This window comes from Urocampus carinirostris, chromosome 14 (assembly GCF_059441175.1).
Source record: "Urocampus carinirostris isolate Australia breed hairy pipefish chromosome 14, RoL_Ucar_1.0, whole genome shotgun sequence".
Lineage (NCBI taxonomy): Eukaryota > Metazoa > Chordata > Actinopteri > Syngnathiformes > Syngnathidae > Urocampus > Urocampus carinirostris.
This window is the reverse complement of record NC_142362.1, coordinates 18,746,347-18,774,170: the sequence shown is the minus strand read 5'-3', so window position 1 is coordinate 18,774,170 and position 27,824 is coordinate 18,746,347. Positions and strand designations below refer to the sequence as shown.

General features: G+C 41.4%; 1 protein-coding gene across 3 annotated transcripts; it reads right to left on the bottom strand.

The window, feature by feature from the left end:
• Positions 1-387: 387 nt before the first annotated feature.
• itgav (integrin, alpha V) lies at positions 388-27,824 on the bottom strand. 3 transcript variants are annotated; one of them, XM_088352351.1, is made up of 32 exons: positions 27,508-27,824; positions 24,948-25,069; positions 21,618-21,709; positions 21,181-21,295; positions 21,044-21,105; positions 20,931-20,979; positions 19,958-20,080; positions 19,839-19,883; positions 18,538-18,581; positions 18,412-18,468; positions 17,166-17,218; positions 16,839-16,914; positions 16,641-16,770; positions 16,392-16,489; positions 16,219-16,312; positions 15,198-15,243; positions 14,994-15,101; positions 14,860-14,915; positions 12,796-12,953; positions 10,199-10,336; positions 8,603-8,670; positions 7,902-8,046; positions 6,911-7,003; positions 6,755-6,834; positions 6,596-6,676; positions 4,851-4,956; positions 4,627-4,785; positions 4,150-4,296; positions 3,973-4,086; positions 2,352-2,459; positions 2,163-2,282; positions 388-2,096 (listed from the first exon to the last, which is right to left on the bottom strand). In XM_088352351.1, exons 1-32 carry the CDS (start codon positions 27,681-27,683, stop codon positions 2,004-2,006), a joined length of 3,156 nt encoding a protein of 1,051 aa, XP_088208477.1. In that variant the 5' UTR covers positions 27,684-27,824; the 3' UTR covers positions 388-2,003. The 3 variants fall into 3 exon arrangements, with proteins under 3 accessions (XP_088208477.1, XP_088208478.1, XP_088208479.1); XM_088352352.1 differs by having other exon boundaries at positions 4,150-4,287; XM_088352353.1 differs by having other exon boundaries at positions 4,150-4,284.

Below are 27,824 nucleotides of genomic sequence, written 5' to 3'. Positions count from 1 at the left end.
AGAGAGATAGGGAGAGAAGGTGAACGAGAGAGAGTGAGAGAAGGTGAACAAGACAGAGAGAGAAGGTGAACGAGAGAAGGCGAAAGAGAGAGAAAAGGTGAACGAGAGAGGGAGAGAGAGAAATAGGGAGAGAAGCTGAAAGAGAGAGAGAGAAGGTGAACGAGAGAGAAGGTGAACGAGAGAGAGAAAGAGAGATAGGTGAACAGTGAACGAGAGAGAAGTTGAACGAGACAGAGAGAGAAGGTGAATGAGAGAGGGAGAAAAGTATTTGTTTCAGTTGCACGACAAAATAGAGATGGTGGAATCATACACACTGTCCCTTAAATGACAGCGTTTTGTAAAGTTTGTCCTTTTTCCTTGGATTGTACAAGTTGAAAGAGAGGAATCATGGACAAAGAGGACGTTTTATTGCCACCAAACAAAAGAATCATCCTTAAAAAGAAAAAAATTATGAAATGTCTCAAATTTAATTGACAACTTTTCACTCTTATCATTATTTAGTCACAAAAATAACAACAATGGAGGCTAATGCTAATAACAAAACAAGCTAGCTAGCCAAATTGAGTAAGCCATTCATTTTTACAATTATTCAAGAAATTATCCACACAGAAGATGACCATTGGCACGTTAGCTAGCGCTTTTTTAGCGCTGAATACAGTAGGCCGACAAGCTCCTGTCTGTTTGAAAACCCTCGTTGAAGATTTAAACACACAAACCTCTGTAGGAAGACTCAATGGACTTTTCCAAAATGCTTGCCTGCATCAGCAGTCAGTGCTAAAGTATTTTTTTTAATTTCAAAATTTAAGTCCAAAGTTTACGCCAGGAGACACGTTTGCAGTGGGCTGTCTCAACTTAGCATAGGGAGATTAGCAGTGTTGGAGCATCATTTGGACTGAGAATTAAGTCTCCTTCCAACCCACACGAGCTGAGTCAACTAAGCCTTCTTTCATCACTGGCCAGTGAACCACAGAGGACCAATACTTTCTTTGCATGGCCAGAGGACTATTTGGCCTTATTGCCTTAAAAAAAACTGGAGTCACATGGAAAGATCTGTATCAAGACTGGAAAGTCTCTTCCAAAATATCCTCCCCGATCGGCTTAGCTTTTTTTGAAAAAACAACTGAAATCTAAGGACTGCAAAATTTATGTTCAAAGTGTTGGGCAAGACGCACAGGGGCTTGTTTAGCTTACCCATGAGAAGGGGGGGTGGGGCAGCTTAGCTGTGGCAGAGCACTAAAAACTCAGGGATCATTTTGACTAGATTAAATCTCCTTCCAACTCACTAGAGCTGAGTCAAATAAGCATTCTTTCATCTCTGGCCAGTGTTATAGCTCCTTGAGGGTATCAGAACAACTTTTTCCGTGCTTCACTATACACTAGCTCAGTGCTAACAACCAACATGGTTATGCATATTGTTACAAGCTAACATGTCAGCTACGTTAGTGCCCCAACATGCCAGTAACGTCAGGGGACTTACATGCTGTAGGTATGTCCAGAGGACCATTCGTCTTCGTTACCTTAAAAAAACTTGTGCCGTGTGAAGGCTAAGAGGTACAATAGCCGTGAGCTTGGTTAGCTTAGCATGGGGGGATTGTGGGGTAAACGTAGCGGAGCAATAAAAACTCGAGTTTACACAATTGACTAAAAAAAAATTGAGTTCATAGTGTAGGCCAAGAGGCACTCAAGTCACGGGCAAGTTTAACCTAGCATAGTTCTGTATCAAAACTCGAAGAACCCTTCCGAAATGGCCGCCCAAATCGGCATACGTGGCTAAAATGATTAGTTTTTTCAATAAGAAACAACTGAAGGCATAGGGCCGCAAAGTTCAAAGTGTAGGCCAAGAGGCATGTTACCCGTGGGTTAGCTTAGCCTAGCATGTGAGGGGTTAGCGATGACGGATCATGGTCGCTGGCACCGGCTCCAGTTTGTGCAAATGCCTACGACGGGCAAAGAGTCCATGGCCTTATGCTACACTAAGCTAGGGGAGGCTAGGCAACACCAGGCTAGGTGTCGGTGTTGCCGTTCTCCTCAGGCTGCAGCTGCTCCTTCTCAAGGCAGTCGTCCTGCGGGGGGCGCACTCTCTTGAAGAAGCCCAGCTAGACGCACACAAAATGACACGTTAGACACGCGGCACGCTAGCAAACTTAAAGCGCTTTGCTAACCTTGTACATGACGAAAATGAGCAGCGCTAGCAGCAGCAGGCCTGCTAGCACGGCGAGCGCCACCACCCAGCCCGGAACCGGCTGGGGGGCGTCCGCCACCCACAGCACCCAAAGGCTCACCTGGACGGATCGGAGAGGGGTTAGCGCTCCTCTTTGGTGACGTCAAAACACAACCGAAGGATGACTTACGCTAGTGCTGTTAGCCGGCAGCGTGGCCGGGATCTTCTTGTAGGGCATTTGAAGGACGGCAAAGGAGGCACTGGACGACAAAACGTACGAGTGGTTCTCGTTCTCCGCCTAAGAGAACAAAACAACGGATACTCAATGTTTCATCCATATCTTTATTCCCCCTCTGCTGCAGTAGTGCAGTATTGAAGTTGGTTTTAACATTGTCAACTCTCAATTAAGTGAAGGATTTTATATTTTATTTATTTGACGATAAGGGATCTTGTAAAATGTTATACAAGTTACATTTATTGAGTGCAATGAAGATTTTTCACAGAGAAGGGTTAAGGTCAATGACAGGCCGCGCCATTCCGAATGAGAATGTTTTGTTTAGTTCTGTTGATAACAGGAATCTGACAGAGAAAGCCAGACGCACAAGAACGTCAGGCATTGTTTTGAGAAGCGTTTTGCTGATATGAGTTTTCTTTCTTTAGACATCGCGACGCCTTTCGGCGAGGAGGTGGTGAACTGGCACCTGGCGCGCCCATAAGAGGGGTCGGCACGCCCATGGGAGGAGTCGGCACGCCCATGGAAGGACTCAGCACGCCCCATGGAAGGGGCCAACACGCCGGCTTGGGAAAAAGACGTGGGCAGAGGAACTTCAGAAGAAGATCGATCGAGAGGGACAATCGAGAGAGAGGCTCGACGAAGAGAGACACAAATTCGGCTAATTCGATGGAATTCACTTAGTCAAATACTTTAAGAAAATAAATCTGCCCCCGTGTGGAAATGCCGGTCTCTTGCCCATATTTTCCCGAAAAGAAAAGAGCATGCATTGTTGGGTGAATGAAGTTTATGGTTGGTTAATGGAGTCAGATAACTAAATCAAATAATTTGGTAAACGCTACATTTTTAATGTATTCAATCCCTAACAGAAGTCCTCTAATAAAACAAATTAAAAAATGTAAGAAATGGACGTGAATGAGTTGGGTTGTTAGGGCTGTGCTTAAAATCAGGTACAGTTTGTAGAAAATCAAAATTGAGTTTTATTTTTATAATTGAGCATGCGACTTTTAATTAGGTGCACTCTTTAGTACGAATTTACGGGAGTTCCAGCCTAAAAAAGAAGAGTTTGTCTTCATGCCTCATCTCCCTGTTAGGCCTCATTCCAGAGGTCAAACCAGTTTCACCAAGCATTTCAAATATAAAACACACAAAACAAGGCCATGTGCTAGGCTAAGCTAGGTAGGTAAAGCAGGGCAACTCTATACTAAGCTGGGTTTAATAAGGCTAAGCTAAGTAGGCTAACCTAGGATGATCGAGGCTAAGCGAGGCTAGGCTAAGAGAGGCTGGGCTTGCCCAGGGTGGCAAAGTGGGGCCAGGCTAAGCTAGTAACGCAAACCTAGGCTAAGTGAGACTAGGCTAAGCTAGGCAGGTAAAGCTAAGTAAGAAAAGCTAGGCTAAGCTAAGTGAGGCTAAGCAAAACTAGGCTAAGCTCAGCTAAGCTGTTCTAAGTAAGGTAAACCTAGGCTATGCTTGACCAGGCTAAGCTAGGGAGGCAAAGCTAGGCTAAGCTAAGTGAGACTAAGCGATTCTAAGAAAGGCTAGGCTACGTGGGCTAAGCAAGGTTAAAGCACATGCCTACCCGGAGAAAGTTGTTGACATCCAGTCGCGAGTACACAAAGACGATGGCGTTCTTCTTCCTCTCTAGCCGGCCAACCTGGCAGCGGATTTTCACGCAGGCCGCTGTGCTGCAATCCTGCCATTAAAAAAAAGGCTTGGTGCTACCTAGCTAGATAGCATCAGTGGCTCTCGGATTTACCAGCTTGACAAGATGGCTGTCATCTGGCGTCTCCAGGTCCCGTTTCCGCACTCGCTTATTGTGGCGTCCTTCCGTCTGAATGTCTACACCGCTACCGCTGACGTTTCTCAGCGCTGCCGCTGGTGAAGTCTGGAACTGCCGGTATGCCTCCAAATACAAAATGCAACAAAATTCAGACTTTAATGGCAGCTAAAAAGTTCTCTTTGGCTTATCTAGTAAAAGAATACTTATTACGGCATTATATAATTGGGATACAAAAAATGTATTTGTATTCCATTTTAGTTACAGAAAGAACAGGTCTATTTCAATTCAAACACACCGCCTCGAACGCCTGGTACAAATTCTTACAAATGCCCCTTTCTCTCTCAAAATATTTTCTCCCTGGATCACCCTTTTTGACTTCAAAAGGGCTAATATCTCCAAAAGGCGACTTTTTTTTGGGTGTCATAGCCTGAAAAGTGAATGGGCGGGGCTTACGGCAACATTTCGTGCATTGAGGGTGGCGTCAGTACTGCAGTTGATTGGCCCTTCCGTGTCCAAATGCGTGATGTAGAGAAGCGAGGCATTCTTGTGTCCGTAGGGCCAGTCAACCTCCAAAGTGGCGAGGCTCAGGGTGCTGGGGCCACCGTTCAATAGCTAAGACAAGAGCAAACTAGTCAAAGGCTGCCACTATGTATGCCACCCTATTGGTGCCAACCTACCTCGTAAACGTGCACCACGGGCGGTCCAATGTCATCAGCGGTGAGAGGTGGCACTTTGGCTTGCCAGTTGGCAATGGGAAGAAGAAGCTGCCCGGGAGATGACGTTCTAAAAGTGGGCACGAAAACATTGTTCACTTAGGGCAGTGGTTCTCAAGTAGTGGGGATTTCTTGTTCTGAGTTGGGGTTGTGTGACAGAAAATATTTGAGAAGCACAGACTTGGGGCAAGTTGCAAAACCGACTATAGTATGAATAGGGTTTTGTAAATCTTTTTCATGGCCAAATTCAACCAAACCCAAAGGACTTTCACAGCCAATTTTCCAATTTCTCCAGTGTGAATTATATACAGTATATGCTGGCAGTGCAGCGGCGAATGGCTCTCCAGCTACTATTATATTTCCCAACCATTGCATTATGATTATTATAATAACTTTCTTAAAGCACTCTGTTATAATTATTATTTTGTTATCTTTTTTCTCCTTAAGTCTCAATATAACATGTTTTACCATGGAGTGCAATGTCTACTAATCCCATTGCATACAGTGTTTCACAATGTTGATATCAATGACAATAAAGACTATTCTAAATCTAATGTATTTTGCAGATCCACAAATATATCTGCCAGCTGCACATGTTTTTCAGGTCCTCAAATATGTCCACAATCATCACACGTCTTTATCAGGTCCAAATATATCCGCTGTTTACATATGAGAGCTTTAATCTTGCATCATGCCGGGCGTTTTACGTTTTAGCTACTGTTTGTGTGTTCAGTGCTTCAGGCAATGATGCTGCTATATAAACTAATAATAATAATAATAATAATAATAATAATTTCCTTGTATTGTCATTCTGTGTAACAATGTACACAGAACGAAATGTCGATTGCATCTGACCCGATGCAGCCGCAGCCAAGAGAGGGCGCCGCCGACCACTTTTAAGTCTTAGGAATGACTCGGCCGGGGCGCGAACCCGAACCTCCCAGTCTCAAAGCGGGCGCCTTACCATCTAGGCTACTAATGCCAGCTGCTGTTCATCATGAAGGTATTAGAATAGAATAGAATAGAATATGCCTTTATTGTCATTGTTACAACATGGGATATGCTGTGACAACGAAATTGGACGACTCCAGTTCCACATTTACAGTGAGGATAAGGAAACAAAGACACAAAGGAACAAAGAACTAACTGACTGTGAACAGCGGTGGGTAGCAAAGCTAGCTGCATACAATTTTGACCTGAAGTACATTCCCGGCCCAAAGAACATCGTAGCCGACGCTCTGAGCCGTGAGCCATTTGTATGAAGAGGTCGCAGGTTTGATTCCCGGCTCCTCCGTGTAATATGTCGAAGTGTCCTTGGGAAAGACACTGAATCCCTAATACCCCTGATAGCAGGTAGTTGCCTCGCATGGCTAACGCTGCTATTGGTTAGTTAGTGTGTAAAAGGGAAAAGTGTGAGGCACATTGTAAAGCGCTTTGGGAGCTCTTCATTGATTTGAAAAGCGCTATATAAATGCAGACCATTTACATTTACAATGTGTGGTCAGACAAGAAACATGAAAACAATTTCAAGCTTTTAGTAGCAATTCACCCAAAATTCAAGTACATTTTAAACCTTGAAAACACAACATTAAAATGAAGCATTTTCAAGGATTTCAAGCAACCATACAAACCCTGTAAGAAACGCCAGAAAGCGTGCCCCCAAGTGTTTTTATTTGACGGGGGAGGAGATAGGGAAAGCTGCTGCTTACCCTCGTATGGAGACTTGCGCCACCACCACTAGTTTGGTGACACTGGAAACTCTGGGACTGGTGTTGTTGAACTGGTTGGAGCTGCAAAGAGGGATGGGGCATGATCAAGCAGGGGGCAGGGCCACAGTTTGGCGGCCAGCGATTTGCTACATGTCTCACCTGACCATCTGCAAATCAAATCGAACTTCCGTGTCGTCCTCGGACAACTGGTGGACGCTGAAGCGCAATTCGGCCGTCACCTGACCACAAAAAATGCCAACAGTGAGGGTGGTGCACTGATGAGGAGGGAGCGAGGCTGAGGGTGACTCCACCCACCTTGGTCCCGGCCTTCATGGGGTTTCCCAGGTCACATACCACCATCTTGGTGCCGTTCTCCTTCTTGTATGCGCACGAAAGCCGACTCAGCGTCTAATGGAATCGAACAATGGTCAGGTTACCAAGCTCAACGCCTTGATGATGGCGGCACCAAATGGCATTCATGTGACCCGCTCCTCACCACGAAAAGAAAAAAACTAATAAAAACAACCAATAAAAGGCTAAAAAATGGAAAAACAATCCAAAAAAAATCAACCAAAGAATGACGCAAAAAGTCCAAAATAACAAATTTTAATGACTTAAAAGCCACAAATAAAAGGCTACGAACAATTTCAAAAACGGTCCACAAACGACCTGAAAAAAAACAAACAAAACGACCCAAAAATTAGCCAAAGAACTACCCAAAAAATGACCTAAAAACAATTTTTTTCCCCGTATCTACCGTTTTGCGTAAGTCGAATGGTTGTAGTAGGGGAGCGTCTGTAGCAGTATTTTCGACAATGCCAAAGGAGCATGTGGGACGCAAGTCCTAGATTGCATAGCACTGCATTATTGTGACTGATTGTTAACTTTATTATGTTTGTGTACTGTAACTCATTCCACCCTGGTCATCCTGGAAGGGGGATTACCTCACGCTGAGGTTTTGAGTTTTTCCTTGCCCGCATGTTGGTTTAAGATCAGGTAATGGTGTAATTGTAATCCTGTGCAGTCCTATGAGACATTTTTGTGATTACCATATAAATAAATAGGACTTGACTTGACTGTAACAGTTTGGGTTTTTTGGGCATGATAAGTTTATTCTGTTTGGGGTTGAATTAGTTTGAATGAGTTTTTAGAGTATTTGGTGGATGACAGTTGGTGATCTGGAAAAGGAATGGGACTGCTTGGCCTACGCCTACTTTCAAGAGAAGAAAAATGGCCCTGGCCACAATGACATATGCTGCGGTAGCATGTTATCCACCTTTGCCATAATGACGGTAGCGGCCATTACCTGAGTACGCACAACACCGGTGAAGTCGGCCTGCTGCGGTGGAAAGACATGCAGTTCCGCCTCGTAGGCGCCTTCGCCTCCGTTTTCCGCCACAATTTCCAGTGTTAGCGCATTGTCGTCCCCGATCGCCATCTCCGAACGGTCGCTAAAGAAAACGACAAAATTTAAAACCCGATCACACTGGACACAGAGCTTTTGCCAAGAAAACAGCAAAATTTCGAGGCCAAGCACTCGAGACGGAGAGCCCTTGATAAGAGAAAGGCACAACGGCCAAATTTAAAGCTAGCCCCTCGAGATTGAGAGCGGTCGCTAGGGAATCGGTGAAATTTAGACCCCAACCATTCGAGACAGACAGCGGTCGCTAAGAAAAAGCGCAAATCGCAAAATTTAGAGATCAACCACCTAAGACAGAGTGGTTGCTAAGAAAATATCGAAGTTAAGAGCCCAACCACTTGAGACGGAGAGCGGTCCCTAGGAGAACAGATACAGGCCAAATTTAGACACTCCAGATGAAGAGCAGTCACTAAGAAAACAGCGAAATTTAGAGACCAACCACCATGGACACAGAGCAGTCGCGAAACAAACGGCAAAACAGCAAAAATTCAGAGCCCAACCACGCAGGTCAAAGAGTGGTAGCTAAGAAAACGGCAAAACGGTGCCATTTAAAGCCCGATCCAAGACGGTTCTATCATAGTGCTCACCTCCGGACCGCCAGGCGAAGGTCCGGCTTGCAGATGTTGTCTTCGCCGCAGTCCAACAAAATGTGAGCCTGTAAAGATTTGAATAGAATAGTATTTATTGCCATTGATATTAACGTTGTGAAACATTGTATGCAACGATCTTGGACATGGCACTCAAGAGTAAACATGTAATAAAAACAAAAGATAAAGCCTATCTGGATTTAAGGCAGAAAAAAATATTTACAATTTACTAAGTGACTGGCCTAAGTCATAAAAATAGTGCAATTAGGAATCGTGCAGCGTAACAATAGTGCTGTCTCTGATGCCATTTTGGTTTCTCCCCGATCGGAACCCTGGTGGCCGGTGCGTAGGGCTGCACATTTAACGAAATCTAAATCAATATTACAATGAGACGTAGTGCGATTGTGTAATTGCAAGACATTGCAGTTTTTTCCCCTTTGTTATTTGATTGTTGGAGTGTTCGGCCAACCAAAATTGTCAAAAGTCGTGTTTTAACGGCGCCGGCCAATCAGAGGCAAGTTTTAATTTCACTGGCAAATAAAGGCGGGGCAAAGTTTGCAAGCACTACGCTATGCGACACACCCACCGCAACCCTAACAAAGCTCCCCAGAAGAGGGCGCAACATAAAAAGACGTCGTGTCACGTCTGTGTTACTATTTACCAATATTCTCGGTATGGTTTCCCTGGCGCTGTCATCTAGAAATGTAGCGCTGGCATTTTAAGTATCCCTTGTTTGCGTTTTCTTTTGGTGCAATACAAAATAAGAGCTTGTCATTGTAATCGCCATCTAAAATGGTTATATGATCCAGAAACACATAATGTAAACAACTTTGAGTGGAGCTGAAAACTGCTTCAGCGGTGCAAGGGACGGCACCATATGATAGATAGATAGATAGATAGATAGATACTTTATTCATCCCCGAAGGGAAATTCACATTTCCAGCAGCATCCCTGAGCTGAGAACAATACAATAATAAAGCAAAAAGAATACAATATACAAATACCCAGTGTGACGTGCAAATGCCCACTGTAGCGTGTTATATAGAATATCTAAATAGTGCTACACAAAATAAATATTGCAATAAAATTCAGTAATATGTGTTTTGCGGTCAACAGGGTTTTGTGCACCTTTGGGGTGGCCAAATTCAAGCAATTTTAAGCACTTTGAAAGCCAACTCCCAAAACCCGGCATATTGGTCTCTCCACCCGTACTCTTTGGCGTGACGGGTAGGGGGCGATGAAGCTTAACACTACAAATCCATACAAACATATGCCAGCTGCCGTTAGTCATGAGGGAAAAAGATATGTAATGGCAAAGTGAAGCAACCAAAGAGCAGTGTCTGGATCATTTTAAAGCAGACTTGATTTATCTTTATTAATTTAACGATTGGTCTATCGAGTCAGACTGCTTGGAAACATGGCTACAATTTAAAACATTTATAAGCGCTTCACCCAAAATTCAAGCACTTTTCTAACGTTTAAATCACAACAGTAAAATCAAAGCATTCTCAATAATTTCAAGCACCTGTACAAAACCTGAGTCAAAGACTTTGAAGCCAAACTCCCTAAGCTGTCGGCGCCAGGTGTGTGCCTTACCTGACGCGTGACGTTGGCGGGCGCGTCCATGTGTAGGACGGGCACGAGTCCGTTGGCGTCTCTGGCACGCTGGTAGTCCAAAGTGTACTCCAGAACCACCGAGATGGGTGTGATCTTGTCACGGAACTCGCGGTCGTCCTGTGGAGAAACCAGACCGCTGACTGGCTGGTGTGTGTTGGCACCTCTGTGCCAATTTTCATGTAACCCCCTTTAAAATGTGCAATAGAAAAAAATAAAAGACATCATAGAGAGTGTCGATACCCAGTCTCTCTTCATTGCTCGGCCGGAAGAACACGCATGTCTGAGTAGCTGGAGCCCATCCCAGTCATCTTCGGGCAGTGGGCAGGGCACACCCTGAACTGGTTGTCAGCCAGTCGCAGGGCACACAGAGACGGACAACTCACGCGCTCATTCACACCTAGGGACGATTTGGACTGACCAATTCACCTGACATGCATGTTTTTGGAATGTGGCCAGGGAAACCCACGCAAGCACAGGGACAACATGCAAACTCCACACAGGAAAGTTCGATCAAATGACTTCAGAAATGTGCCGCACATGCGCTAACCACTTATCTGCCATGCTGCCCTTTGATTATCATATCAACTGTTAACCCGATATTGCTTAGAATTGGAAAACAATTTCTCCTGTTCTTTATTGACCCCACAGGTGATGGTGTGATTCATCCATCCATCAATCCATTATCTGCACCACTTATCCGCAGTAGGGTCGCAGGGGTGCTAGAGCACATCCCAGCTATCTTCCAGCAGTGGGCAGGGGACACCCTGAACTAGTTGCCGGCCAGTTACACCGACAACTCACTTGCTCAGTCACACCAAGGGACAATTTGGACTAGCCAATTAACCTGACACGCATGGTTTTGGAATGTGGGAGTGCCCGGAGGGAACCCACGCAAACACGGGGAGAACATGCAAACTCCACACAGGAGCATTCGATCCCATCACCTCAAAACTAACTAACCACTCAGCTGCCGTGCCGCCCACGGTGCTTCAATAAGGATGAAAAACAGATCTAGAAGAGTTCTGGCGAGTTTTGAGTCTGTTGAACTTTTGTTGAAATGAAATTCAGTTCGTTCAACTTCTCATTGTTTTAAAGGTTGCTTTATGCTCTAAGGGAAACTTTACTTGTGGTAACAGATTATAACATTCAAATTTGAGATTCTCTTTTAGTATTTGATGTCTCGAATGATATTCATATTGTTACTTGACTTGCCTATTATCTTAAGTTGTTGTGACTAACTCAGGCTATGAGTAGCCAGCCCTTTCATGTTTCTTGACACGTAGCCACAGACGGCTTTACTTTGTCAAAGTTTATTCTTTAAAAAAAATAAAAAATAAAAATAAAGACAATGTATTTATTTTTTGGGCCTCACGGGAATATTCCTCGATTCTTTGGACGATTGGAAATCTTGGTGATCCAAGTGGCAAACTACCACAGACCAAGGAATTAACATTCAGGTCTGATTCATCACAGAGCTTCACATCGAGGTTGCAGTAAGAATTTGATCATTCTCATGATCTTGACTCATAACCCTTGAGAATGTGGTAATATCCAATAATTTGGGATCCCCTTGAACTGTGAAACATCAGAATTGTATTTTATTTACTTGTTTGATGAACCTTCTCGTCATTTGTTTGGAATGTCATCTAGATTTGTATTGTTATTATTATGTGACCTTAAATTCTGACATAAAAAACGAATTAGGTTGAATACAAAACCCTATCAGTGCATACAAATGTAACTTTTGCAAGTCATAATAGGTTATCAATCGAAATTATAGGAGACGGCCAATAGAAATAAACAGACTTGGAAAACCAACATTAAATTGAGGATTTCTCATCTACACCTTAAACCAAATAAAAGTGTTATATTAACTAAGACAAAAAAGTTTGATCACATTACCCTGATTTTAGCTAACCTGCACTGGCTCCCTGTTAGCTTAAGATGTGATTTTAAGGTTCTGTTGGTATTATACAAAATCATGCATGGACTTGCGCCCTCATATCTTTCAGATTATATTTCCCCCTATGTTCCGGTCCGGAGCCTTCGCTCTGAAAACGCTGGTCTACGAGTGATCCAAAGAACCAAGAAGAGATCCGCAGGTTCAAGAGCGTTCTCCATTCGGGCCCCGGTGCTGTGGAATGCTCATCTCCCTGAGATTCGATCTGCAACCTCAGTGGAAATGTTTAAATCTAAGCTTAAAACACACTTCTATTCTATAGCATATGAATAACCTAGATTTTATGTTGATGATTTGTGTATTATTTGCCCTCAAGTAGGTTTTAGATGAGGGGATGGTGTCGTAATAGTCTGTAGTTTGCAATTGGTCTTTGATCGTTGAGATCGTTGAGAGATTGGTATAGCCTTTGATTAAGGGCTATACCAATAAACATGACTTGACGTATTTTACCATCATTTTTGTTACACGTTGTTTACCGTCTTTTTCATTGTTCATTAAATGGCCATATTTTTTTCAAATGAATTTTGACTGGCCTTTCCTCTACTAATTTTACCACCCATCAAACACAGAACTAGCCAAGTAGCTTTTCTTCTCTTTGCATAGGTGCGCCACTCACTCTGAGGAAGACGTCTTGTTCCTCGCAGGCGGGCATGTTGCCTCCGTTGGCGAGGGTGACGTTTTTAGCATAGCTGACGCTGCGTCCGTGCAGGAATAGCGCCCGCTTGGCTGCCTCCTTCTGCTTCAGCCGGTCCAATAGCACAGACACGCCAAAGGCTGCAGGAGAAAACGGTGTCAGCTGGAAAAATCTCAGTACCAGCCACAAGAGATTTCTTTGCACTTGGTGGTACAGTATTACATCAGTTATTGCAGTTGATGGGGGCAGAACCCCTTATAAAACATGAAAAATACAAGCCCCAAGGGTCAAACTTACCCTTATCGATTGAGAGTATACCACTGTAACAAAATAACAACTATAGATCTACAAATAAAATCACAGAATTGCTGCTGGATGAGTGGTCTTTTTTGTCATCATACCAAAAAAAAAAAATGTTGTAGGGCTTTTCCTTTCAGTGAGTTATTGAGAGGGGCTGGCTAGCTGCAGGCTACCATAGAGTATCCTCGAATTGAGCCAGGGCCCTGCAATGATTGACATAAAACCGTCCGTTTTGGTCTGTTGACATGTAACCTCACTTTTGACACACTGTTGGCAATGGCTGAATTATGAATTTTGGGGGGAAAACTCTTCCAAGTATTTAGTGCCTAAGAAATGTTTCAGTTTGTGCCGTCTACCAAGATTGTCACCCATATTTGCTGCTAACATTGAATTTCGCGGAATCATGCTCCCAAAAAACAATAAATGAGCCACCACCCCTTAAAGAACATTGCGTATTATCTTGTGCCTCCTAGTGATAAAAAATAACTTCATTAAAAAAACAAAAACAAAATTAATGTAACTATTAATAAATATATGAACTATCATAAAAATGCAGTTTTTAAATACTCGAAGGTCGACAACATTAGCATTTATTAGACTTAACACAAGCCTCACCTAAAGGAAAATAACATCATTGAGTCTCCGTAGTTTCCATGTCTTTGATCATAATCGTATTTTTGGTCATTTAATGGTCGTTTTTTTAAATAGTTTTATAGATCCTTCTTTGATTATTTATGGGCAGTTCTTACCCTTTAGTTGGTCCTTTTTGGTCATATTTTGGGTCATCTATTGGTAGGTTTTTTTTATGTTTTTGAGTCATGTTGTGGGTTTGGTTTTGGTCGTTTATGGGTTGTTGGTTTTTTTTAGGCTTTTTATAAATTGTTTTTGGTAAAGGTAATCTTTTGGTCATTTCTTTAAATAAATATTTTAGGGTCGGATTTGAGGTTGTTTTGGTAATTTATGGTCTTTTTTGATCCTTTTGTTTTTTTTTGTGATTTTTAAGCCTTTTATCGGACGGTTATATATTCGTTGTTTTTTTGGGTCGTATTTTTGTCGATTTAAAATTTTTGGGGGGGATGGTCGTTTTTTTATTGTCGTTCTGCGTTGTTTATTAGTTATTTTGGGGCCTTTTATTGGTCATTTTCGGTTGTGTTTTTGGTCATCTTTTGGTCGGTTTCTTTTTAAGTCTTCTAGGTCGTTTTGTTTGTTGGGTTGGTCATCAATTGGTATTTTTGTTGATCTTTTTTGGGGTTGTTTTTTTTTGGTCATTTCTATGCTTTTAAATGTTTGCTTTGGTTGAGTTTTGGCAATCTTTTAATTGTGTTTGGTTGTTGTTTTTTATGTGATTTGGTCGTCTTTGGGTTTCTTTGTTTTTTTGGTTGTGTCTTTGGACGTTTTTTGTTTTTCGGCATCTTTTGGCTGTTATGATTTTTATAGTGTTTATTGTATAGGGGTCATTCTAGGCTTGTTTTTGTGTTATATTGATTGGTTATATTGATTGGGCTTTTTTTTAAACCGCGTTTTGGATACTTTTGGGTTGTTTTGGGGTTATTTTTTGTTCTTATTTGTTATTTTTCATTTTTATTTATGCATGCGGGCTGCCAGTTTGTATTCTTCCTTGCACATTGTATCACTTGTTTTTGGTTGTACCACACAACACAGTAAGGCCTATTGTCAGATATTATTATTATACTGTCCCTTCAATGTTAATATTCTTGAGTGTGCGCAGGAAGTGGCACTACTCACTGAGGGATGGGGGTGCCCCGGGCCCGCTGGCCTTCAGGCAGTACTTGACCTTGAAGCTGCGGATGAAGGGCAAGATCACAGCAAGGACGTCGCCATTGTGGATGGTACCAACGTGGGTGGGCGGAGCCACTCACCAGGAAACAGCCACACCCGACCCGGGTAGGATGCAGCTTTTGTCGTCCGGGTTGATGATTTGCGGGCTGACGTCCAGAGTAGCGTTCACGCTGATCACAGGGCGTGCTCTGATGCCAAAAAAACACACATGGACACACCCACATTTTCAGTCCCGCCTTCTAAATTCTGCGGTAGCGCCATAATTCACAGCTACTGCCCCATACCTGTACAGAACGGCTGTGTCAGCTCCGAACACCCCTACCAGCAAATCTGAGACACAAACGTTGGTGATTTGTTAGCAAACTATGGCCCGCATGCCATATGCAGCCCGGCAGTCTTTTTATCTGGTCCGCCCAGAAAATAAAATAAAATGAAATCATATATTATATATAATAATAAATAAAGTAACACAAATAAAAATTGGGCTGCCAGCTGTGTCACCATTAACCCCTTTGCACATCTACTTCAAAAATACTACTTAAGAAATACTAGAAAAATACTACAAAATGTGCTTGGAAGCCCTAATCCTCAACTGTATAGATAGGGACCTATATAAAGTATATATATATATATATATATATATATATATATATATATATACATATATATATTTTTTTTTTTTTGCTTTCATTCTGGATGGAAAGAAATACTACAGAATATACTACAAAATACTTCTACATGTTGAAATGCTGGGGTAAACAAATACTAAAAAAACAGTATAGATATACTACAAAAATCCTTCTGGAGAAATGCTAAAAATCCTACTACAGAAATGCTATAAAAACTAACTACAATATTACTATAAAAATACTACTACAAACATATTACAAAACCCCCCACAAAACTAGATTTAGTGCTTAAAAACAGGGACCTAATATATGATTTTCTTTCATTTTGGAAATTAAAAAATACTAAAAAATATTACAAATGACTACTGCAGTAATACTAGAATACAGAAATACGACAAAAATACTGCAGAAATATTACAAAACTAAATATGAAATAAGGTGCATAAAACAGGGACCTTATATTTTATCTAGCTTTAATATGAGGAAAATAATCAGATTCAAAACACACACAAAAAAAAAAGAAGTATAACATGTAGATTACTGCATGTTTATTCACTGAAAAACTGGCCAAGTCTCCAGGCGCCTTGGCCAAACTATTCAACCTATTGTGACTGGTCAACAAAGTTTTCCCACCCCTGCATTAGTATTTCACAAATGCTAGTACGTATGTACGTACCCGGATAACCGTTACGGTCGATGTCCGTGTTTCCTGCCATGGAGTAGCCAAAGCTGGCTGGCATGTAGCTAGACGCCCACCTGCCCTGCAGAACCTGCCGCCAGGGGGAGACACACAATTAAAATCTGCCGTCATGAGCGCCATTACGCTGGCAAAATGTGTTGGAGCCAAACCTGTGAGGGTGTGGGTACCAGGCCCTGAGGACCGCCATTGTGAATGTATATCTGACCCAGGCGCTCCGACCCACCGTAGGGGGCAGAAATGGCCACGTCTGAAAAACAGTGCAGTCACTTCATGTGATCATAAAATAAATTGAGCAGATACACTAGCAATAGCAGCTAGCATCTGTGTCCACAATGCTAGCATCCATCTAATATTTGAGAGGCCTAAACCAACATGTGCGTGTGTGGGCGTGTCCTTACCGTTGTATCCGTCCATGTCGAGGTCCCCGAGCGCCGATATTGCCGATCCGAATCGAGCGTAAACTTGCGAGCCGGCGAGTGTGGACGCCGGACGGAAGGAGAAGCCCCCGCCGCCCAGGAAGACGCTTACCTGGACGACAGAGGTGAACACTCAACTTCATGGAACGTACCTGCCCCACTCCCAGGCATTTCCCTTACCTGTCCCACCTCCCTCAGCTTGCCGTCTGAGCCTCGGTCCATGAAAAGGGGGGCGCCCACCAGCAGGTCCACTAAACTGAACGTGGTCGCCGTTAAGACATGTGACGAGATCATGTGCTCACCTGCGTGCTCACGTGGATGCTGTGAGCGTGCTCACGCTAACGTGCTCGTTGGCAGGCACGCTCACTCACATGAACGCTGACACGTGCGCGCCCGTTCAAACTCACAAGCACGTTCATGTGCTCACTCAAGTGCTCATGTGCCTACGCACGTGCGCGCTCACGTGTTCATTCACTCGCCCTCACTCACATTCACGTGCGCACTTACCCATCCTGGTTGACGTCGCTGGCGGCTACAGAGTGCCCAAAGTAGGCGGCCATCTTGAAGGGGGCAAAGACAAAATAGGAAAACTCATTCATTAGCATTGTGGGGACTTAAACGTTACATAAAAATATGTTTCCTGGAATGGAATTTTTTTTTACCTAAAAAAACCCTCAAGACTTGGGTGCCAGTTATACATGGAACAGTATATAACCGCATTTGTGCATCGATTGGTCAAAAGATATCACTGACCTCAATCGCAAAACATTGTATGCAGGAAAGTAAGAGCGCCGAAACTTAACCACGAGATCACTAATGATACAGATGGCAAATAAAAGTGCATTCGATTTTATCTCATCAATACACTATTGTTATGGTACAAGAGATGAATTGTAGAGAATGGAGAAAACAGAAAGTCGTCCAGAAAGAAATAAACGCCAAAAAAAAAAAAGATACAAAAAAACTCTTTGGTTTATCCGATGATAAATAGGACTTTGTCTTTGTTTATATTTTTGTGGTATATCTGTAGTATTTTTGGAGTATTGTATTATTTTGTTAGTAGTATTTCTGTATTACACTACTGCTGTAGTAGTATTTTTGGAGTATTTCTACAGCAGTGTTTCTGTATTCTTCTGTAGTGTTAATTTTGTAGTTTTTCCAGTAATAGTATTTCATAAGTCTGTGTTATAGTAATACTGTAGTAGTATTTTTATAGTATTACTTTAGTATTTTGAGTTGTTTCTTATTTCAAAATGAAAGCTTAATAATGTTAGGTCACTGTTTTGATGAACTAAATTTGACATTTGGTTTGTGGTTATTTTGTAGTATTACATCATTTTTGTGATGTGTCTGTAGATGTATTTTTGTATTACAGTATTACTGTAGAAGTATTTTGTAGTACTGTATTTTTTTCCTTTTCAGAATAAAGCATAATAATACAGAAGTGCTTAAGAACAGGGACTTATATTTGCTATTTAGTTTTGTAATTTAGTAGTATTCCGGTAATAGTATTTTGGTAATAGACATACAAAGGAACGATGGAGACATACAAAACATTTTTCAAGATTAGTAGTACTTTATTTAATATTATATACTGTATACAGTATTGACGGTATGCTTTGGTGCGCCAGATTAAAAAGTCAGTTGGGCCGCATGTGGCCCGTGGGCCCTACTTTGCCTACCCATGCATTAGGAATTTTCTGTTAATGGCTATTGTCCAATCCGGTTTCATGATAGCAAATAGACCGCTCACCTGAGTTCCTGTGAAGTTGACCATGGACTCCATGTTGTGGCCGTTGAAAATGTTTACCTGAAAAGTTGGGGATAACCTTCATTATGGTTGGCCGCGCCCACGATAGCAAATGTGGGCGTGACTTACGTAACCTAGCGCCTTCTCTCCGCGCGGCACTCCCGTCACATAATCTGCAACCAATGGGAAACTGCGTCAACATAAGCACCGCCTCCAAGATTCCCATGCAACACAAAGACGTTATTTTATTTTTTCCCCTTCTTACTTTAATTAATAATCTGTTGATTTTTAATTAAGTAAGGGTAGCTGGCTTGCTAAAAACAATTAATAAGCTACCATTATTGTTTACATGTTCTATCGACAGCAATAACTAAAAACTCTATCATGCTATAGCTAGTTGGTGAGGAAACCAGCAAAAGTACAAACATTTAATCCATCCATTATCTGCACCGCTTATCCTCAGTAGGGTCGCGGGGGTGCTGGAGCCCATCCCAGCTGTCTTCGGGCAGTGGGCAGGGGACACCCTGAACTGGTTGCCAGCCAGTCGCAGGGCACACAGACACGGACAACTCACTCACCCATTCATACCTAAGGACAATTTGGACCAGCCAATCAACCTGACACGCATGTTTTTAGAATGTGGGAGGAAACCGGAGTGCCCAGTAAACCCACGCAAGCACGGGGAGAACAGGAAAACTCCACACAGGAGAGTTCAATCTCATGACCTCAGCACTGTGCCACGGACGCGCTAACCACTCATTCTTTTTTAAATGATTGGTAAATAAACATTTAAAGAAAAACTCAATTTATTTGTATTAAGTTAAGCAAGCTACCTTGCTAAATACAATTTAGAAGACAGCATTTTCAAGTATATGTTGCATCAACAGCAATAACTAACAACCCTTATCACGCTATAGATAGCTAAACTAAGGCAGTCCTTTTCTATATTTATTTATTAGCTAATCAATTCATTCTTATTATTAGGTAGCTAGCATACTAAACAACAATTTAGAAGCTAGTTAATAACTAACAACTATCACGCCGTGGCTAGCTAAACTAAAGTGATTAACAAGCTAACAACAATAAAATGTCTTTTGTTTATGTATTTTGTTTTTTTTACCCTATAGTAATATTTTTGCTACTCACTTCATTTTTAGTAAGTTAAGGTGACTAGCTTGTTAATTTTTTTTTAGAACCGGGGATTGTTATGTATATTTATAAAGACAATAGATAAAAACCAACAACGCCATAGCTAAACCAAAGTGGTTAGGTAGCTAGCAATAATACAAACATTAATTTATTTTTTTCCCATTTTTTCTCTCCTGTTTTTTCATAATTAGTGTCAAGTCCTGATTGGACAAAAGTGATTGGCTCTGGTAGCAATGCCTAATTCATTACTGGTCAATTTCTAGGTGGGAAAATAATATGACCTTCCTTTCCATCCTGGTTGAAGTCGGCCACGGCGAGAGAGTATCCTGCAGAGTACCAGAGGATGCGCTAGTGAGAAGGGGAGTGAGAATACACGACATAGGCGCGACCCTTTTGTTACCCAGGTAGCTGTCGTCGTACTGGGCGCTAGCCGACTTGGTGGCTAGCGTGTTAGCATACGGGCTGATGAAACTCTTGTCGAAGCGGGCGAAGATTTCCGAAACGTCGTCTGAGATCAGCTGTCCTGTGGGGAAACATTCAAATAATAACAGTGTGGTCATCATTTGTAGCGTCAGTGGATGTTCAGGATTTTTACAGGACGAGAATTCCAGTCAATCTTTCTGTAAGTCTGATTGAAGTTAGTTCCATTAATTTTATTGTAATAAAGACCTCAATCAATAGAACCGCTTTGCTCCAGCATTCATTTTTGTCGTCTAGTCTCGCAATTTGGATAATGATTTCAGCAAGCCGAGAGGAGGAATAAGCCTCTCTTCTGTCACTGTCTTTTAATTCTATTTGTCTTTTTGAAATAAAAACACTTCAACAGAACCTCGGTGGTCCAGCGCTTTTACCTGTCTACTCTCAAAACCCGGATGTTGATTTAAACACAGAGAGAAATGGTTTCTCCCTCTTCACTGTTTTATCTTCAATTTGTTTTACAAGCATAAGAACCTCAACAGAACTGCTTCGCAAGAGCGCTTCTTTTACCCGTGTAGTCTTAGGACCCGTATGTTGATTAAAGCTTGTGAAGAAAAAAATGTTTGTCATCCTTAACTATTTTTTTCTCTGTTCTATTGTAAAAAAAAACCCTCAACAGAACTGCCCCACTACAACATGACTGTTGAGGGGGCGAGGTTTTAGAGATTTTTCAATTAACAACCAATACTTTCTTCTTTTAAAACCATGCCAAATTCCAATAAAAACGGTCAGCCATTTTGTTAATCCCAGCTATGTTCTGTATTTAAAAACTCAGAATATATTCCGTCGTTTTTGTTTGATAGTAGAAAAAAAACCCTCAACATTATTATTTACGCTTGTTTTTACCCGTCTAGTCTCACAACCCGGATATTGAGTTGAGCAGCCGGCAAACTCACCTTGCCAATAGAAACTCCCGGGTCCTCCCACCACCACTCGCTTGTCCATCTGCAATACACACAAGTTAGCATGACGGCAAAGAGCTAGGCTTGTGACACCTGTCCACGATTACCTTGAGGAAATTGGCACTGAAACCAGCCTGGCAGAAGCCCTGCCCCTCCGGGGAGTTGGCACCTATCAAAAGAGACGTCAACACCTGATTGGTCAACCCAAGCAACAGCGGCAACGGCGGCAATGGCGGAAACGCACTGGATCGGCAGGGCGAGTATTCCACCACGGTGTCGCCTTTTTTCAGGAAGCACGTGCCCACCGGCTCACGTTCTGACACGCCGAAGGTGGACCACTGATAGAGTGGGGCGCACGCCTGTGCCGCAGCCATGTCAGGTAGAGCAAAGAGACTGATCAGTGGTATAGAAATGTTACCCAATGCTCAATTCCGAAAAGATATGGGGGGGAAATCTGATGTTTTTGTGATATTGTTCACATTTTCAACTAAAATACGAATTTTACGAATCCGTGTTATGTTAAATAAAAGATGTATTTTTCACTTCACCCATTTTTCATGTGTTCATTATCTTTTTCCACATCATGAAATCTACTTCAATGCTCAATTTAAGAAAAAATGAATGACTTTAGCTGGTGACTAGTGGCATATTAAACTAGTTGTAGGATGCTTTACACCTTACCAGGATGTGTTCGCCGTCGGAGCGCACGGAGGCCCCAAACCACTGCTTGGATTTAAACTCCATCTGTGCGCCGTCGGCATTCTTGCGGTCTCCTGCAGGAGGTGGCAAAACATAAGCCACAAAAAGACAAAACCATGGGCCACAAAAAGTCAACTTGGCCTGAAACTAGGAGTCTTGATTGAAGTACATTGAACTATCAAAACGGTTAAAAGAATTCATCTTAAGTGTGTGTAGCCCCCCTTCAGAATAACTAAACAAGGTATTTCATCCGCTTTCCTGACATAGTGATCTAAAACCGTATGTGGCGCTCCAAAAAGGCGAGTTGAGTTTTGAAAAGAATAAACTCGGCTCTTTAATTCAATTTGTCAATAAATTGTTTGTTAGAATAACTTATTTACCACCCTTATTCGCCACACAAATAAACATGACTTGACTTGATTATTTATCAGTAACTAGAAAATTGATGATAGCGGTGAGGCTTAGGTAGTAACAGTATATACATGTAACGGCGTTACGTAATCAGAATACAATTTTTTAAAATTGTATTCCGTTCCTATGACAGAAAATTAAAGGTATATTTTGTACAAATATAGATTACTTTGCAGGATTAAAATTTTATTTCAAAGCATATTTATCTTGCACAATTCAGGGGACAATATTAGAGTCCTGTGTGCGTTAGTTCTAACTGTCTTAAAAAAAAAAAAAAAGAGTTAAAGTTATTTTCCTTGTTCACATTAGCTTTGTTTACATTCTCCAAGTCCGATTACTCTTCTCTCTGCCGTCTCATTCATTCCACTCACATGCAGCCGTGTGCTCACTTTCAACCCACAGAGCTGCCCAAGGTGTCTGACTACAAAACATGTCTATATGACCAAAAGCTTTGCAAAATTTACAGAAGGGCTCCATTCAATTAAAGTGCAACTAACGAGACAACATCAACAAAAAAGCATGAATAAATTAATTATATAACTATAATATATGAATGCAATTGAATGCCTGGGGGTGTGGGCCCTCTTCCACAGCATCCTTTCAAGCATCTCTTCATTCACTTCATGTACTCGTTTACATGAGTCTGACATTTACATAGACATCATGCGCTGATCGATGGATTGTGTCGATCACAATTTCTATCACTGACACTAAAGAGACAGCGAGAAATGACAAGATGTCCCAGAGTTGTTTGCAAATTTAGAAAGTGAACCTTTCGTTTGAAACAAAGCATTTCCTACCTGCTAGGTGAAAGGGAAAGTTTTATTTTTGCTCAATACACTATACTACGAGGTTAAAATAGGAGCATTTTCTGTTGGACTACAAACAACTACCTGATTTTTTTCTATTTTTTTTTAAGTTATATTGTTTATTATCCTAAACAAAATGTCTTAATTGTTTTCATATTTAGTTTGTTTAGTCTTTTATTAGCATATTTCATATTTGAGTAATCCAAAATTATTTGAAAGTAATCAAGTTATATTAATTTAATACTATGTTATTCAAATTACAGTATTGATTACAATTTTCAACAGGTAACTACTTGTAGTAACTGTATCGGATTACATTTTTAAAGTAACCCTCCAAACCCTAATAGCGGTTAAAAACGTTACTTTTTGCTTATTTGTATTACTAATGGCTGCATTAGCCAAAATAGGAGTTACGGTAAATCCAAAGAGGGACTGCCGCAACAAGAGCGCATGTGAGGATTTTTCCATTTTTGGAGATCTTGTTGTAGTCCTTAATGATTTTAATATTGGCCAGGCTTAGCTGTAATTAACCAAAGAAGACTTCTTGATTTTTGGGCCTCACAAAGGCAAACTTGTGCTGCAGTTCCCTGTTGTGGGGAAGTCCAAGTGGGACGTGTTCTGCCATGAGTAAGCTGTGAAACATAAATTCCTTTATCTTTGCTCCAAAAGTGGCACAAGACTCGAGACGTTTGTTTCCTGTTGTAGCTTGTGCGTGCACACAAAAGATTAAAAAAAGAAAAAAGAAAAAAATAGATTATCGGCTGAGTGGAATGTTGCCTTGACAAGGTTGGAACTAAATACTTGTGGGACTTGATCCATCCAAGAAGGATAAAAAAGGACCGGAAAGCCATTTGGTACTCGCTGATCTTTGAGATCTTACAACAGGGCAAACTTTTGGAGTCTCATCTAGGAATAAATATACATACACACATCGACATGCTCGATTGTTTTTTATATTTGTTTTTAAATGGATCATTTTATTTCAATTGGTTTTCAAACGCTCACAGTAAAACCACGATTGCATATTAGGTCCCTGTTTTAAGCAAAACATTTTATATTTAGCTAAACTACAACACAGCACCCCGAGGACATCCTGTTAATCTGTTAATAAACAAAAGGATACTGCTGGAAGTGTGAATTTCCCTACGAGCATGAATAAAGTATCTATCTCTCTAGTATTACTGTATTGGCATTTTTGTACTTTTTATGTAGTAGTATTTTTGTCGTATTACTATTACAAATTGGTTTTCAAATGCTCACAATTAGCCCCAAATCATATTTTGTTGTATTACTGTACTTGTTTCGTAGTATTTCTGTATTACTGTAGTAGTATTTATGTAGTATTTCTGCAGTATTTTTTTGCAGTATTTAGAAGTATTTCAGTAGTGGCATTTTTGTATTACAGTATTAATGTAGCAGAATTTTATTTTCAAAATGAAAGAGAAATAGTATATCAGATCCCTGTTTTCAAGCACTACATTTGATATTCTTAGTATTTCTGGAGTACTTCTGTGGTATTGCTTTTGTGGTGTTACTGTAATGGTGTTTATATGGTATGTTTGTAATAGTATTTCTGTAGTATGATTATTTTGGTTTTTCTGCATGGTAGCGTTACTGTAGTGGTATTTCTGTAGTATCATTTTTGTAGTATTTCTGAAGCAGTATTTTTTTTACTAGTTATTAAGTAGTAGTTCGGTATTACAATATTACTGTAGTAGTATTTTCCTTTAGAATGAAAGCAAAACAATACATTAAGTCCCTGTTCGAATAACTAAATTTGAGTAGTATTTTGAAGTACACACAGAAAGGGATAATGGGGACAAAGCTGGCACTCCAAGAAAACTCTTTTCCTATTAGTAGCATTTTTTTTACTATTATGTATATATATATATATATATATATATATATATATATATAGTTATTATACTTACCACTCCTATTTTAGCATAACAAGTAAAACAAGGAGAGGGTATTGTCAGGCTTTGGCCGCTTTCTTATGGGATTAGACCCGGACAAAAACCCTCAAAAAACTAATCCTCAAACACAAGACCTGCAGGCAGGGAATAAAAATGTAATTTTCTTTTCTGCTTACCGCTATCGTCGAATAGGAGTTGTCGGCAGGCTTTGGAGGTCCATGGGCAGCTGAAGACGGCCCCACCCTCCAAAACTGAACCAGATCCGTTGGCCCGAGGAGCTCCGATGAGCACGTCTGACCTGAAGACAGACGGCGACCCGTTAGCAAAACCTGACCCCATTAGCAAAACCCTGATTGCATTTGCAAAACCCTCAACGCTTTAGCAAAAACTGGACACTCACTTTGTCCTTTTTAATGTGCGGTAAAAGCCAGAGAACCCATGTCCTCCTGGATGCAAAAAATGAAGCTTTTTGAATTTTTCACATAAGTGCAATGAAAAATATAATTTTAGTATAGGGATCAAAACAACAACAAATTTGTATTAGTTTTACTTTTTTAACATACATGTTAGGGCTGCACAATTAACATAATCGATATTAACACGTGATCTCGTGCGATTGTGTAATCGCAAGACACTATTTTTACTTTATAGTCCAATGGTTGCGTTTTTTCCCCTTTGTTATTTGAGTGATGGAGTATTTGGCCAAATAGAATTTTCACAGTTTGGGTTTTAAAAGGCGCTGGCCAATCAGAGGCAAATTTTAATGGCACAAACCAATTAAGTCAAGGTATGGTTTGCAAGCAGCCTACTATGCCCCACACATCGTTGTGTAAGCAGACAGCAACCCTAAAAGCTCCCCAGAAGAGGGCGATGTTTTCTTATGGTTAAAGCATTTCTCTGTGATTAAGTACTAACAAGAAAGACAATTAGCACAGAAAATGCATTTACTAACAAGAAAGAAAACTAGCACAGAAAAAGCATTTTTATTTTAAATTAAAAAAAACATTGATACTACATTAGTTTTTTTAAAATTGTGCAGCTACTGTATAAACATATGTTAGAATGAAATTGTTAAAAATTTTGTGTAGCGGGCCAGATTAGTCAAGTCAAGTTTATTTGTGACGGCCTTAATCACAAGGAGTCTCAAAGGGCTCCACAGACCACACACTATGACAGACTACATACAATTATTACGCCATCCTCTGATCTAAAACCTACATGAAAACACCTGGCTGTGTGTGACCTCTGGGCCATAGTTTGCCTACCCCTGCGGTAGGCACTTTTTTAAACCTCAAAATAAACACGTTGAGTTAATTCTATTGTATTTATTTCACTTTCAGTCATCTTTAAAATGCTATCTTCCGCTTGAACGCCAATCATGATGTCTTGAGGGCTTTCAACAACATGTGAGCACAAAACAAAACAACCGCAAATAAACGACCCAAATAGGACCAAAAACAACCCCACAAAACTACCCAGAAAATACCAAAATGAAACAAAAGAAATCTACAAAACAACCACAATAAACTGCCATTAAAACATATATAAAAGACCTATATAAAACGACCTAAAAGTCCAAATTTAACTCAAAAACAACCCTGAAAAGCCTAAAATAAGACACACATACATCCCAAAATAACAGAAAAAAACCCCGACAAAAAATTGTTTCATTGCACCGTTGTTAAGAAAATTTAGGCCAGTCTCCAAGTACTAACTTGTGATTATTGTTGCCCATTTATCCTGACATTTTTTTTTGAATCTCATTTTTCTCTTTCAAATGTGGTCTAAATGGTCTGCATTTATAAACCGCTTTTCAAGTCAATGAAGAGCTCCCAAAGTGCTTTACAATGTGCTTCACACTCTTCCCTTTTTTACACAATAACTAACCGATAGCAACTGCTATCGGGGGCATTAGGGATTCATTGTCTTGCCCAAGGACACTTCGACATATAACACAGAGGAGCCGGGAATCGAACCTGCGACTTCCTGATCCCAAGACGATCGCTCTGCCTCCTGAGCTAATGCCGCCTTGATAAGGCCTTTATTAGGGGTTCATTAGGGGTTAATCCTGGAGTGCCATGTCTTACCTCCTTCCAATCAAAGTTCTCTAAGTTGTTTTGCAAACTATCCATCACCAGCGCCGCTTATTCTAACCAGGGTCGCAGGGGTGCTGGAGCCCATTCCAGCCATATTTGGGCAGTGGGAAGGGGACACCCTGAACTGGTCGCCAGCCTGTGGCAAGGCACACAGAGACAGACAACTCACTTGCTCATTCACACCTAGGGACAATTTGAACCGGTCAATTAACCTGACATGCATTTTTGGGGGGAAAGTGGGAGGAAACCCACCAGGCCCAGGAAGAATAACTGGAATTGAACCCGGAACCTCCGCACCGTGGTGTGCTCGCCAACCACTCATCCGGCGTGCCATCCGCAATTAAAGACTTTTTAGGGAAAAATAACAAGCAAGAATGTTCAGATAATTGGAGAAATATTCATAAAGTAGTGCTTGTTAAATGGGGGAAAGTCAAATGCTTCTCGACAACATCAAGTTTGCTTTGTTTTGGTTCCATGCCAAAGTTTTAATCTCTCCTCATTTGCCCAATTATGGGCAGGAGTGGACCGGAAGCGAAACGGCGCTTTCCTCGGGAAGACGGGCACTTCTGCGCATGCGCACCGCCCATCGCCGACGGGGAAGAAGACAACTTGTAAAAAAACAACAACTTTCAGTTCTTACTGCGGCTTGTTGAGTGCCTTAAAGAAGTCCACCGAGAAGCCAAAGTAGCTCCGCGGAGGCCCCACGAACACCGACGGACGCTCGGCGTCCAGGTTGAACGACACTCCGGGACCAGGGACCACCAATAAGACCAGGACCACAACCAGAAGCGCTGACAACGGCCCCAATGTCGCCATGGCCGGAACACAACGACAAAGAGGATGGAGAATGGAATAATGTCTGACCAAAAAGAAAAAATAACGCGTCCTTTTGGGACGAGGAACCGCCGACAAGTTGGCGTCAAAACGTCCGCATCCGGTCGGGACAGCGAAACAGAT